Raw genomic sequence first — 14,165 nt, 5'->3', positions numbered from 1 at the left:
CCGGGGGCACGCTCTGAGCCGCGCCGCTGGCTTGCGGCGTGGCCTCGGGTGGGGCGCCTCACCTCGCCGTGCCCACTGCCCCGCAGTGTGCCCGCGTGCAGCCTGCGCCCGTCCTCTCCGCCTGACCCGCGATCCCGTGGGGCGCGCCGCGGCCCGCGTGGGACAGCTGGCTGCGCGAGTGAAACCCCCCCGGCCGGGTGCAGCGTGCCCCCGAGGCGGGTGGCGGTCCAGCGTTGCCACACAGCGGAGCCGAAGCGGCACCGAGCGAACGAAGGTGAAAGAGCCCGCAAACAACGGGGGCCTGGCTTCCCCCCGCCCGCGAACCGCAGAGCAAGGAGCCCGGACTGAGGGGCCGGATGCTGGCATCGCCTTGACCGCTGAGACTGCTCGGGGGAAACGCTCTTTCCCCATGCGCGGGCCCTTTCAGCGGAATATCCCGGAGGGAAATTCATTATAAATATTTATTGCATCTCCAGACTAGGTGAGGATGTTGCCCCCGTGGGCAGGAAGTCAAGCAGGAGAGGATGGGCAGTGGGGGCATCCCTCCCCGCCCTCCATCTGCCGATGCTCTCGCAGCCTCCCCTACCCAAGCCGTGTGGCTCTGAGCCCAGCGCTGGGGCACCGGGGCAGGAAGCAGCATGGCTGGTTCTGCAGGAGGAAAGAGGAGTCGTGCTGAATCGGAGGATGCAGGACTGGATCGGTCCCCTCTATCTCTGCCTAGCCCACGCCCCATGGGACACGCATGACCATGCCCAGCCCCTGCTCTTGTACTGGGCAGGCGCGTGCATCCTGCCGGAAACCAGTCTCCCGGTGGCTTTAACGGGCAAGGCGTTCACGGTTTGCCTTGGAGACCTCGAAGCAGACACAAAGTTGGCTTGAGCCATGAGACAGGTCAGAGGGCTTTGCCCGACTCCAGGGCCGGCAGAGGCACATCAGCCCCTGCTTTGCGTCCCTGACAGGCAGCATCTCCCTCTGCCCAGGGTCCTGGAAAAGCTGTGGTGCTAGGCTCATGCTTGGGGCAGGATGTGACCCTGCTGGCATGGTGCAGTGCTCATGTCGCAGTGCCTGCTGCCCCTTTCCACCCTCAGGAAGGCGTCTTCACACTGTCAGCCCGTCCCTGCCGCTCCCCGGACTGCAGACCCCGGCGTGCTCTCAGCGGAGCGGCCTGCTGAGTCGGCTGGCGGGCTCTGCTCCTCTCCTGTGCCACGCTCGTGCAAAGCGGCTGGGAGCGCTCCCAGCCCCGCTCTCCCCAGGCACCCCGTGCAGCAGCTGTGCGTTGCTGCAGCCCCAAAGCCAAGCAGGGCTGCTTGCTTCAGATCCCCCGCCGCGCGCGTGCCGTCGCCTGAGGTGGCAGCCAAGTTCCCTGCGCATCGGGGCGGGAGCAGGAAGCCACCACCAGGCAGCGGGGCTGCTGCGGGGACTCTCCCCTTCCCGCCGGGACTGGACAGGCAGCTGCCGCCCGCACTCCCGGTGCCGCAACAGCACAGAGGAGTGCTACTGCCGGGCAGAGCACGTGCCTCCCCATCCACGCAGCGCAGCAGCTGGGCCGGAGCAACCTCTCCGGAGGGCACTTTGCCCAGCCCCGCACTCAGGCTCAAGGTCTCAGCCCTCCCCGGCCTCCCTGGGAAGAGGCTCTGGGAATATCACACCATGGCCTGCCTGAGCAAGGCAGGAGAGGGGGTCACTGCCAGGCTTGAGCTCCCCAAGTGACAAGACTGGAGCCTTGACCAGTGTCCACAGCAGCCCGGAGGCCTCAAGAGTCTGGGCAGGCAGCCGTGTGCATGCTCGAGTGAGCACACGTGTGTGCACGCATGCAGAGAGCGGCACCCTCTGTTGGATAAAGCCTCCCAGAGCAGCCCACGCAGGCCAGAGACCAGTGCGGAGGCAGGGAGCACGGCAGAGGGAGGACAAGTGCCCTCCCGGGTCTGCCGCCCTGCCCCAGCCCCCTGCTCGGGGCTACCTGCATCCCCTACTGCCTCTCACCCGAGACTCACCCGAGCACGGTCCAAGAGGGGCCAAGCCTGGCGCTCTAATCCCCAGCAGCGCCGTGCCTGGGGCAGAGACGCCTCCTGCCAGGGCTGAGAAGAGCGCCTTGAACCTTTCAGGCATGGGACCCATGGCAGAATCTGCACCCGGGGCCACAAGGAGGGAGCACCGACCCCCGGGCCCATGAGTTGGGAGGGCTCAGGGCACCGGCGGTTCTCCAGCCTCGCAGTCTTTTGTAAGAAAATACTTTATTGCAGAAGCCGCGCTCGGAAAACCACCCGGCTCCAAACTGTGATGTAGGGGCCGGGATGAGCCCTGCCCAGAGCCATGCACGAACCAACACGCGTGTCAAGCCCTGGCCCCCGCGCTGCCCCCAGGCCTAGGAAGTTGTGCCGGTCAACGCACCAGCCTCGGTGATGCCGGGAAGGAGGGTGCAGCGCTGCCGAGGGAGCGGCAGGGGGTGCTGGCGCACCTGTCGGGGGTGGGAGCAGCCTCCCGAGCCCCTGACCTCCGTGGCTTCAGGGGAAGGCAGAGGGGAAAAACTACAACTTCGGGTTTGGGGCACGGGAAGGGCACAGACCTGCCCGGTTCCTACGTGTTGTTTGCAACTACAGGAAGCGCCACAAGTGGCTGCCCCCCCCACGCACCTACGGAGCGGCTTGTACCAGCACCAGGGCAGGAGCCTGGCTGGGGACGGCGGCCTCTGGCAGCTTCCAGATGGCAGCCGCGGGCCAGCCCCCACCCTGGGCACCGCTGCTGCGGCCGCAGGCGTGGACGCTGGCGGGGAGTCTGGGCCACGGCTGCGACGGGAAGAGGGGCGGCGCGGGGGTCTAGGCCGGGGGCGCCAGGCAGCCCGGGGCAGGGAGACGCACCCTGGCTGGAGCCACCGCAGGGCCAGGAGCAGCCAAGCAGGCCCCCGGCTCTGGCCCCTACAAGATCTTGGGCCGGGCGTTGAGGCGGATGACCTCACGGTAGTCCTTGACAAAGCGCCGCAGGCGGTCCAGGTAGGGGTTGACGTTCTCCTCCATCCACTCCTCCACCAAGTCGGGGAAGAAGATGCTCTCCAGGTGGGCGCGGAGGGTCTGCACCAGGTTCTCCCAGTCCTCCTGCACCCTGGGGTGGAAGGGGCCGCGCATCAGAGCTGCAGCCAGGGGCCCAGCAAGGCCATGGGACGCTGCCGACCCCAGGGGACCCCGCCCGGACATCCCTGCCCATCCCTGGGGACCCCCAACCCCAGCTCACGTACTCGGGGAACACCAACGCTCCCTCTCCGACCCCCTGCCAGCAACGGGACGGGAAGGGGTTTCCCAAGCCGAGGGTGCAGCGCCAGCACTGCAGCGATAGCGGGGGGCTAGTCCACACTCAGACACCTGCTCTTTGTGCATGCGGGGTGCTGCTTTCAAGTTCCCGAGGCCCCTGGCTGAAAGAGCCCACCTCTGCCTCCCCCCGCCGACCCAAAGGGGAAACTGAGGCATGGAGAGCAGAAGGGAGGCACCTAAAGTCCCTCAGGAAATCTGTGCCTGGTGCCCAAACCTTGTGACTCCCCATACTCGGTTTCATGGCAGAATCCACCCCCCTTTCACAACGAACTGCCCGGGGTAGACCCTGTGCCCCGGGACCTCACGTACTTCAACACCTTGCTGCCGAAGCTCTCCATGTTGCGGGGGTTGCCGAACTGGTGCTTCCTGTGGTAATGGCTGAACCACCCCTTGATGGCGCTGGCAAGGGAGACAGACACCACCCAGCAAGGTGACCACCGCACAGCCCGGCCGCCAGCCCCAGCGGGGCTCTCCACCCTCCCCGCCAGCACAGGCCCGCAGGGGAGCTGCTGGAGGCTGCGCCCAGGCTGGGATGGGCACTAGCCCGGAGTCAGGGCATGCGACACCCCTCGAACAAGACCCCGCGTGCCACTTCCTAATAGACTCTGGTTGACTTTAACCCCTGGCCTGAAGGCAGAAAAGGCTCCCCCCTTTGCCCGTGCACACATACACACCCCCACACACGTGCACACACACACTCCTGGCTTCGCAAGCTCCAGGAGCCTCTGAGCCCTGCAGGTTTGTCCTGCTACCTCAGGCTAGCAGACACCAGCCAACCCCGGGGCGCAGGTACCTCTCCTCCTCCAAGACCTTGACGACGCTGTCCCTGAGGTGGCCGTTGATCTGCTCCACTATGCGGTAGATCTCGGAGCCAGGGAACCCGCCACCTCCATCACTAGGAGAAACGCGGGGGCGTGAGGCCCGGGCAGAGCCGGCCGGCTCTGGGCAGCCCGGTATGCCGGACGAAGGAGCCCCAGACCTGCCAGCTCTTGGGCAGATGCAGCCACCTCCGCGCTCAGGCTGCTAAAGGACGTCTGCACAACCTCTGTAAAGGGGCACGTGACCCCCTCCGTGCCCTTTGGATGTGACCCGTACTTGCCATGGGAAATAGAAAGGAGGCCCCCAAGAGCACTCACGGCCTCCCCAGAGCCAGGCATGTTGGACAGCCAGTGCTGCGCTGCGCTGGCCCCGGGCTAAGGGTGGCGATGGCCACGTCCCATGGAGGAGAAGGGACCTGGCTGCACGGGCTGGCAGAGACAGGTGCTGGGGACCGCCCAGAGGCCGGCCTGGGGCATGTTTCCCTGTCTGTAGTGGGCTGCAGGTCAGAGCCCCTCACACCCCGAGATGCCTTCGCCCCTGTGCCCTCAGCGGGGCAGGGCTATGCCGTCCCCCTACTGCAGACGTGGGGATGCAGCAGCTAAGGGACTTGCCCATGGCCACACAGGGAGACGGCAGCGGAGCAGGGACGGAGCCTGCGTCTCTAGTCCCGGCTGAGCGCCCTCATCCTGCACCATCTCACACGGCCCATGCGAGAGCCCCCCTCTGCCCCGGCAGCTCGGGGCCGGGCACCGCTCACCAGCCGGGCGCGAACCCACCAGAGCGGTTCAGAAGCGTGGGGATGCAGCGTCCCGGCTCAGGCCCCTGGACACCACAGCCGGAGCCGGCCCTTTGTCAAACGGGCAGATTATCCTGGTGTTAGGGCGGCTTTAGAGATAATCTGGGCGGCGCAGGGCTTGGTACACCCACGGCACTGCCCTGAGCCGAGCAGGGGCCCTCAAGGACAGGTGAGGGAGCCCAGTAAGCCGTAGGGTGGCTACAGAGGGGGCTCAGAGGGACTGTCCCCAAGGCAAGGCCGGGATTAGCACCCGCTGGGGGCACGGCGCTCGGATGCAGCGGGGCAGGGCAGCCCCCTACCACGTGCTCTTCTCCAGGTGGATATTCTGGAAGCCCAGGACATCCAGGACTTTCTTCTTGGTGGCGTCCGTGAACCCACCTGGGCGGGGAGGGAAGGAGAGGAAGGGGTCAGTGGAGGGGAGGAGAGTGCAGGCAGAGGGGCAATACCCAGGGGCAACTGTGGGTCGCTGGGGGCAGCATCTGCATAGCGATGGCTTGGGGATGTGCTGTTGCTTGACCCAGTGAGCTGGCTCCCAGCACAGCCCCAGGGCCCGGTCCCCTGCAGACCAGCTCCCTACAGGCCAGGGGGTGGGAGAAGACACGCGTGTGGAGCCGTGCTCCAATGAGTGGAAAAACACCATGTCCCCACAAAGGCCATGAAAACACACAGGCACAACTGGTAACACAGACGTGGCTGCTGCCTAACCGTGCCTGGTGGGGCGGGGGGAAGAGGGGGCACACGCTTCCTAAAACCACGGGAGTGGAGCCATGCGTGGGCCAGGCCTCCGGGCTGTGCCGAGGGTAAGGCTGTGCACGGGGTCAGTCGTGGAGCCAGGTACAGGGCCCAAGAGCCTGGCTGAGCTGGGGACAGAGCCCGTAGCCCCCCTAAACCCCTCCCCCAGGCTTTGCCCCAGGCTAACTGAGCCTTACCCACCGTTCACCAGGGTCTGCAGGCACACGGCCAGGGAGGGGATGCTCACGGGCAGCAGCTCGCACAGCACAGAGTAGTGGTCATACCTGCAGGGAGTGCCACGCATCATCGCAGAGCCCACGGCCGCAGTGAAGCGCTGCCCCCGGCTTCCCTGGGGTGCAGCACAGGCCCCTGGCGCGGGGTCGGGAGGCAGAGCCCAGTCACCGCAGCAATTCAAGGTGGCCGCGCTAGGGCCCAGCTGTGCTGTGAAAGGCTCTGGCAGGGCCCCTGCTCCGCAGCCAGTGCTTCTGAACAAGCCGTGCTGGGATGCGGGGAGCTTTCTGCCAGCCCCCCCAGCCCTGCTGGCTGTACCCCCGCTGCCCCCCACGCCTGCTCTCTGCTCCTTCTTGTCGTCATCTCCAGGCAGCTGCAGCTCGTACCCCCGGCACGTGCAGACCCACACACCGTGCTCTGGGTGGGCTGTGCCAGAGTCCGGAGTAAAGCCCGCTGCCCCTGCCACCTGCGCCCCATGAACCCAGCTGGTAGCTCGTACTGGACAGCGCTGCCACCTCACCTCTGCCACCCCGTGAGGGCGATGCCCTGGAACTTGATGGCTGGGAATTTGGGCATGGCTTGGATCACCTTGAGCCAGCTCAGGTGGTTGTTCAGGTGGTTGCCCAGCGGCGTCCACTGCTGGGCTGGTCCCGTGGTGCCCTTGAAGGCGCTGGCGAACCACACGGTCTGGAAGCCGCTGTCCGCATACTTGGAGAGGAAGTTTCCTGGGAGAGTCGGAAATGAGGATGGAGAGGACAGCCGGCCCTCACCACGCCGGGGCATGCACTGGGGGGGACACGGGTTGGAGCACTACTCCCCTGCCCAGACCACCTTCTCCATCCCCAGGGAGCCAGGCCCAGTGGCACTGGGGCCCATCACCCAGATGCCCTTCACCAGCCCTGAACCCACAGCGCAGCTGCCCCCTTACCGATCTGCTCGGCTTCGAAGTCGGGCGCGTAGTACCACACCACGGGCGCCGCATACTTCGCAATGCCCGATTCTGCGGGAGACCAAGGCCGGAGGAGAGAGGCTGTGAGACCGTGACACCTCCACGCACCCTCTCCAGATAGCTCCAGTAATCGGCATTAATCCCTGACAAGCCCGAGAGCTTGCAACCTGCTCTAGGCAGGAGGGGGCTCTCGTCTCCTTCCCCAGCCCAGCTCCCTCGGGGCACCGGGATGTCCCGGAGACCCGGGCCACTGCTCCCGGGATGCACCCGGCTCCTCCCGGGGAGCCCCGCCGGGATGCCTGCAGAGCCCTGACCTCGGAGGGTGGCCACGTTGATCTTCCGCAGCATGTCGTCCCACAGCAGGACCCGGAGCCCCCAGTACTGGCTCACGAGGAAGCTCACGACCTCCTTGATGTGGTTGAGGTACATCCTCCCCACGTCGCCCTGGTTGCGGTTCAGCCAGTTCTTGGAGTCCATGCCCTCGCCCAGGTGGAAGACCTGGGGCGACGGGGAGCAGAGCACACGTCAGGTCCGCGAGGCCACCCCGCCGCTCCCAACCCCACCGTCCCGCCGGTCCTGCTCCATGCCCCCAGCAAGCTGCTAGGGAGATGGGGGCCTTCCTTTTTTGCCCTGCCCCCTCCCCAAGTGCCACAATCCCCTTTCCCCTGCCTGATCAGCTGCCCTGCCGTCTGCTGCCTGCCCAACCCGATCCTCTGCTTTCTGCTCCCCGCCGGATCTGCTGCTCTGCTTCCTGCCCCAGTGCACTGCTCAGTCCGTCCTGCACCACCCCGTGCTGGCTACAGCTGCAAGGGGGGGCCCTGCACCGGGCTGAGACCAGCGTGGGGACGAGAAGCCAGCTGCAGCCGAGCCCGGATGCGAGGGAGGTGCGGCTGGCAGGCGGGGGGAGCCTGCAGCTCGGGCATCCCCTTGGCGGCCGGGTCCACCCAGCAGCCCTGAGGGCAGGGCTCGGTCGAGCGAGGGGCCCCGGCTCTGGGAGGAGGCTCCCGCGCTCACCTCGTCGGCGCCAATGTGGATCCAGCTGGCGCGGCGGTGCTTGTCCATCACCTGCGCCAGGATGCTCTTGAGCAGAACCAGCGTGTCTGGGACGTGGGGGTTGAAGCTGTTGGGGAAGCGCTCCACCTCCCGCAGGTGCCGGTACTGGTCGTGCTTCAGGATGAACTGGTGAGGAAGCGCAGGGGCCGCGTCAGCCGGCCGCCACGAGCCCCCGGCCTCAGGGTCCGACCAGGGGATGGGGCGGCACAGGACGAGGCTGGGAGCAGCCTGGCCCAGACACCCCGACGAAGGCAGAGAGGCCAGGCCTACCTCCACGTGCCCGAAGGTCTGCACCAGGGGAACCACCTCCAGCTGACTGAGCTGTGCCAGCTGCTGGATCCGCTCCAGGTCGTCCTCGCTGGGGAGCAGAGGAAGGGCCTGTCAGGGGGCTCTGGCTGCCCTGCGTCGCGGGGCTCACGCCACCCCTCCCACCGGCCTCACCTGTAGGCGTAGGGAGCCCGCAGCACGCCGAGCTCACCCTTGAAGGGGAACATGTCCTCGTACTCGATCAGGACCCCATTGGCACCCAGCCTGGCCAGCAGCGGGAACAACTGTGGGGACAGCCATGGCCAGGGCTGCAGCGGACGGATGGAGCGGGGTGCCCGAGGGCGCCCTCCCCCCGGCAGCTCAGGATCAGAGCCCGCTCACCTGCTCCAGGTAGGACACCTTGGGGGCAGCGCCCTTCAGGTCCAGGTGCACCAGCCTCATCTCGGTGGCGCTGAAATCCTTGGAGAGCTGCTTCCTGGCCTCTTGCTTGGGCCCCGCGGCCTGGGCGGCCTCCGGGTCGAGGGGCTGGCTGCGGGGGTCTGGCTCCGGGAGGACATCCCCGCTCTTGCTCCAGAAGTCGCCGTCCTTGCCGACGTGCTTGTGCAGCTCCAGGGTGAAACTGCGCACACACAGGGCACACCAACGCCCGTCAGGGCCTGGTCTCGGGGGCACCGGCCCCTTTACGAGCCCCACGCCAGCCTCCCTCGTGTCCCGGGCCAGACGAGAGGGGCTAACAAGGGAAATCCGCCTGGCTCAACCACGTTCCTAGCTCCTGCAGTCACTGACACCCGTGAAACCGGGGACCCTCTCCCCCGAAACGGCTGCTGCTGCTCCTGGCTAGTCCAGAGCAAGGCGGGGGCCCGTCTCCGTGTAGCCGGCCCGGGGGGGGCAGGAGACCGTACCGCCAGCTCAGAGCCCTCGGCTGCAGGTGAAGTCCACCTCGCTGCTCCCGCCTCGTCCCCCGCTCCCACCTCCGGCAGTAGCCGAGGCTCCGGGGGGGGCACCGCCGGAGGTGGGGACGGGGGCAGCTTCCACCTGCAGACCCGGGACCCCGGGCCGAGCGTCCGTGCCACGCCAGCCCCACCTCACCTGTCTCGGAAGAGGAACTTGATGCCGGCCAGGGCCACCACGAGCAGCACGGCGAGGCGCAGCAGGTGCAGCTTCTGGTTGCGCTTGAAGGACATCGCTGCGGGCGAGCGGGCGGGGAGGGCTGAGCTGGGGGCACGGCTTCTCCCACCCCAGGGGAGCAGGGCAGCACCCCTGCAAGCCCCCAGCCCCACTTCCGCACAGCAGACCCAGGCTCCTCTCCCCTGCATCCGTGGGAGGATGCCTGGCCTGGGTCCCCACCCCAACTCTGGGCAGTGCGGGGACTTGCCCCCCGCGCCGAACAGGTGACACCTGGGCAGCTCCTACCTGGTCTGGCGCTGGCAATGTCAGGGCAGGTTTCGGGAGCAGGCGCCTGGCACGGAGACCGTTGGGCCAGCGCTCCCCATGGAGGGAAGAGCTGGGCTGGCACTGGGGGGAGCCCCTGCAAGACGGGAAGGGGGACAGCGAGAGGGCTCAGCCCGATGTCTGCTCCTTCCCTACCCTGCAGGAGCGGCTTCCGGAGCAGGACGCCCTCAAGCCGCCCAGCTCTGTGCACCACGAGGCCGGGCCGGGCCGGGCCTCCAGACCATGCACCAGACCCCCGGAAAACCCCTGGGCACACGTGCGCGTGCAAAGGCGGACACCCCTCCCCACCCCCGCAAGGCTCCCCTCTTTGCCACTTCTCCTGAGCCCTCGGCCTGCATGAAACGCCCCCAATGTGCAGAGCCCGAGCGCTCGCCTGGGGTCCCCGAAGCACCCGGGCAGCAAAAGCCGTGCGGGGCTGTCAGCCGGCCTCCTGCCACCAACAGCCTTTGCAGCCAGGGATCCAGCAACTGCCTTATCGCCGATCAAGCACCTGACCCGCGCGACTTCCTGCCCGCCCCGGGTCAGGCGCACCCTGGAGATACCCGGTGGGGCTGACTGGAGAGGGAGTGGGGACAATGGGCGCAGCTCAGGTATTTGCACAATGCTTCCTTGTTCACACAGCGAGGGCTTGCAGTACCCTGGGAGGGGCGGCTGCAGCGTGCACGGGACACGCACCGCTTTACCGGACTCTTGAAATTGTCCCCAGAGCCCCCAGCTGAAATCAGGGCTGTGTGCACATACGCACGCACACATGCACCAGCGGGCACGCACCAGAATGCATGCATGCACGCACCTCTGTGCATGCACGCACGTGCATGCTTCTGTACATGTGCACCTCTGTGCGTGCACACACACACACACACAAAAGCCTCTGTGCATGCACACACACACATAATCAGGCCTCGCTAGGCGTGCACGTATACCCACACAGGTGCACACACGAACACGCGCTCAGTCCCGGGCCCCAGAGAGGCTACGAGCCCATCAGGCGAAGCAGGAGGCGGGAGGGCACAGGCAGAGGGGCCTGCTCCGATCACGAGGACGGGGCCGCGGCAGGAATAAGGACCCAGGTGTCCGAGTCCCCGTGGGCCGCGCTGGAAGAATCCCCGGCCCCCGTTCACCCCGGAGGCACCAGCACCGCTCGCCTGGCAGCACCCGGCGGATGCTGGCTGCCTGGGCGGGGGAACTGGGCGCAGGAGCTCTGTGGAGGGTGGCATCTGCCCCGCTAGCACCCTCTGCCCGGGCTTCCTCCCCCGGCGCCCCTGGCCCCGGCGTACGCTAGCACTGGGCCTCTAGCTAGCTGCCCTGAGGCTGGAGCTCCTTGGCAGGGCAGAGGCCTGGGGAGACCCGGCTGGGCCCCGCTCTTGCTCCCTCCAGCCTTGCGGGCTGCTGCCTCCTTGCTGCATTTGCAACAAGACGAACAAAGCCGGGGGGACCAAGGCGGATGAAACTTCCTGCAGGCCGGGGCACGACTATGCTCCACGGCACTGAAGTGTTGCAGGACTAATTGATAATGTGGGTGTGAGCGTGTGTACCCAGCGACGCCGCACCCCTGACAAGTAGCTCTAGCAGAGAGGGCCGGCTGGGGGGAGGGAGGGGAGGCTCAGCCCAATCTGTGGCGGAGGGAATTGAACCCTCCCCAGCTCCAGAGGTCTCGGACGCGGTCCGCGAGCAGGATCCGGCCCCGCCGAGTCACAGCACTTGGGTCACAGCAGGGCCACAGCGGCTGCTGCAGAAATCCTGTCTCCACTAGGTCCCGCACCAGGGCCAACCCAACCCCCTTGCCCCGGGGACAGACACCCCCTGCACTCACTGTGTCGCCGCGTCCAGGGGTCACGACACGCACCAGACGGTCGCCCAGGCCGGCGGGCACAGCAACCCTGCTCGGACTGCCCCGCCGCCCCCAGAGCGAGCCGCCGGCCCCACCGCACCTGCCCAGCGGCGCTGGCTCCCTTACACGGCTCGAAGCGACATCAGCAGGGGAGGAAGGGAGAGGGCGCTTACACTCGTGCACACACTACGCTGCACGGGCACACGTGCACAAGCACGGCTCCCCGCCCCTGTCACCAGGCCAGCTCTGCGGCACGCCTGGGCGGGACGCGGCTCTCATCAGCATCGTAGGCAACCTCGAAACTGAAAGCAAAAAAGCAGCCGGAAACCTGCTGGGCGCAGACAGGCGGGGGGAGAGCCCGAGCCGTGCCGCACGCAGCAGCGCACCCTCCAGAGGATGCCGGAGCAGAGGAGCCCTTTGTTCCCGGCTTCAGGAGGCCGCGGACACGGCCCTGCGAGGAAGTCCCGTCGGGGCACAGCAGCGTTCGCAGGCTGCCCCCGAGCTGGGGCAGAACAGCAGTGACATGTCCTAGAAGCATCCCGGACCTGTGCCCACCACCCTCTGGCCCCGAGCCCCCCAGGGCGACCGTGGCCCCTGCGCAGCTACACACCCAGGAGGACGTCGGGGCCCTGGGTACACGTGGCCATCATCGAGGCTCCCCCTTTGCACAAGTCCTTGTCGTGCGGCAAGGGTGGATTAACCCCGGGAGCTGCCTTGGAGCCGTGCCACCCCGCGCCTGCCCGGAGCGCCACGCCGGATGCAGCCACCTGCTCTGGACTCCTGCGCGTCGCAAGAAGCTGCCAGGGTCCGGGATGCAAATACCAGGCGCTCGCTCCGTGCCCATGCACAGGCCTCTCACTGTGTCTCACCGTCGCCAAGCGGCGTTGTCAAGAGGGATGTCCTCCAGGCAGCTTTAATTAAGCCTAGTGGCCTTGACGCCACTCCTGGCGCGCGGATCCGCTGCACCCATTAAACAGGTGTCGCACGGTACCACCGAGGGCTGCCAGCTGAGCCTGGGGCCCCGTGACGCTTGGTATCGTGCACGTACACCTGCCCCCCACGTCCCCAGCTCCCTTCTCCACAAGCTGCAGGACAGACAAGACCAAGGGCGAGCAGGGCACAGCACCCAGCGCTTTTAAACTAACCGTCCAGGGAAGGACGTCGAGAGACAGGGCAAGGAGCGTCGCGGGGCAGACGGAGCCGGACGAACCCGATGCGTCTCCCGAGAGCCAGCGCTCCGGGCAGAAGAAAGGTGATCTCGTTTATCTGGGCTTGGGCAAAGCACGTGATGGGGCGCCACTGGGGAAATGATTAATCAAGAGCTAGGAGGGCGAGCAAGGGCACCAGAAGGGAAGCCAAGAGCAAGGGAGTTCCTCCCGGCTCTGTCTGGGGGCCGGTCTAATTCAACGTTTGCATCCAGGACCTGGGCACGAAGCGCTGCCGAAATCTGTGACCCCACGCGGCGGGACGGCAGCCCAGACCGGGGCGACCTTGAGGGCCACGGCCGCAGAAACGGGAGCACCCAGCAGCAATAAGTGCAACGGGCTGGGAGCTCGCCGGCTGGAAACCACCGAGGAGGAGGAGGAGGGTCTGGTGCGCCGGACACTCGCGGCAGAGCCGAGCGCTAGGGTGGGCAAGCCGTGCTGCACGGCCACGCGTCTCCTTTACGGCTGGGCAGTGGCGGTGCCGCTGCACGAGGCCCTGGCAAGATCCTGCCTGGATGCTGCAGATGATTCGCTCCAGCTGTGCCCAGGAAAGGCACGTTCAGCTCAGGGAAAAGGCAACGATGGATGGCAGAGCGGAGGCGGGGAGCCCTGTGCCGCACACGGGAAGAACTGGGGCAGCCCAGGGATGCTGCTGGCACCAGAACTCGTGGGGCTCTGGCCACGAACAGGCTCCGGCTGGAAAGCAGGACAAGGGGTCTCCCCTTCGTGGCAGCCAGGCAGGAGCGGGGGGCAGGAGGGGAGCAAAGCTCAGCCACACTTAAAAAAACCCCTTGAGCAGGTCAGCAGCAGCCCTCCCGCCCCAGCTCGGCCCAGGGAACGTGCTCACAGACGGAGACGGCGGGGTATTAGGGGAGACCTCGCCGATGCCCTCGCTGGACGGGGGTCTTCATGCACTAGGCAGACCCTGCGGCCAGGATGCTCAGGACCAGGGAGGCCGGGCTCAGAGCCTCCTCGCCGTGGCTCAGGCTGCACCAGAGCTGCCCATCCTCGCACGCCAGAGCTGGATCTGGGTCAGCAGCCAGAGGACACAGCCTCGCTCCCAGCTCCTCCCTGCGCTCTCCGGACACGGACAGCCTGCCGCGGACGGCACCCCAGGCGCAGCCGCTTCACCCTGGCCAGGACAGCGGTAGGCTGGACTGCCGGGGAGCTCGGGTGCTGGTGCTCACACAGGTGCGGGGCTTTGCCAGGGAGCTTGGCATTGGTGCTCATGCAGATGCACGGCTTTGCCATGCATCCCCCTCCCCAGGAGAAGTGCAGCCTGGGGTACGAAGCACTGGCACAGGGGCTCTAGCCCGCAACCTTGCCCCAAGGCAAGGGGAGGCACGTGCGCCCCGGAAGGGCTGAGGACGCACCGGACCCCGTCCGCCAGTGCGGGCAAGGGCGAGGGGACCCGCGCGGGTGGAGAGAGCAGCAAGGGAAGGGCTCCCTGGCGCAAGGGGCAGCTCAGCCCAGCTGCCTCCTTGTCCGTGCCGCTGCCTCCCACCGCCCTGCGGGGAGATCGTTC

The 14,165-nt window shown here is 67.2% G+C and overlaps 1 protein-coding gene across 4 annotated transcripts in view; it reads right to left on the bottom strand.

Annotated features, from left to right (window-relative positions):
* Window positions 1–2,214: 2,214 nt before the first annotated feature.
* Window positions 2,215–14,165, bottom strand: part of LOC109314611 (hexosaminidase D-like) — a 14,577-nt gene continuing 2,626 nt past the window's right edge. For 2 of the 4 annotated variants that reach the window (XM_019541852.1, XM_019541853.1), the window contains exons 2-15: window positions 9,566–9,680; window positions 9,242–9,338; window positions 8,534–8,771; window positions 8,327–8,436; window positions 8,156–8,243; window positions 7,847–8,011; window positions 7,147–7,330; window positions 6,812–6,883; window positions 6,404–6,608; window positions 5,854–5,936; window positions 5,220–5,298; window positions 4,099–4,200; window positions 3,615–3,704; window positions 2,215–3,099 (exon numbers count right to left, since the gene is read on the bottom strand). In XM_019541852.1, coding sequence (XP_019397397.1) covers window positions 2,916–3,099; window positions 3,615–3,704; window positions 4,099–4,200; window positions 5,220–5,298; window positions 5,854–5,936; window positions 6,404–6,608; window positions 6,812–6,883; window positions 7,147–7,330; window positions 7,847–8,011; window positions 8,156–8,243; window positions 8,327–8,436; window positions 8,534–8,771; window positions 9,242–9,338; window positions 9,566–9,680 — 1,812 coding nt within the window. In that variant the 3' untranslated portion in view covers window positions 2,215–2,915. Of the gene's footprint in view, window positions 3,100–3,614; window positions 3,705–4,098; window positions 4,201–5,219; window positions 5,299–5,853; window positions 5,937–6,403; window positions 6,609–6,811; window positions 6,884–7,146; window positions 7,331–7,846; window positions 8,012–8,155; window positions 8,244–8,326; window positions 8,437–8,533; window positions 8,772–9,241; window positions 9,339–9,550; window positions 9,681–11,417; window positions 11,586–14,165 lie in introns of those variants that run through there. The other 2 variants (XM_019541854.1, XM_019541855.1) reach the window with 2 other exon arrangements.

The sequence above is a fragment of the Crocodylus porosus genome, unplaced genomic scaffold (genome assembly GCF_001723895.1).
Source record: "Crocodylus porosus isolate Cpor-Errol unplaced genomic scaffold, CroPor_comp1, whole genome shotgun sequence".
Lineage (NCBI taxonomy): Eukaryota > Metazoa > Chordata > Crocodylia > Crocodylidae > Crocodylus > Crocodylus porosus.
Note: the sequence above shows the minus strand (reverse complement) of the source record. Positions and strands in the feature narration are given on the sequence as shown.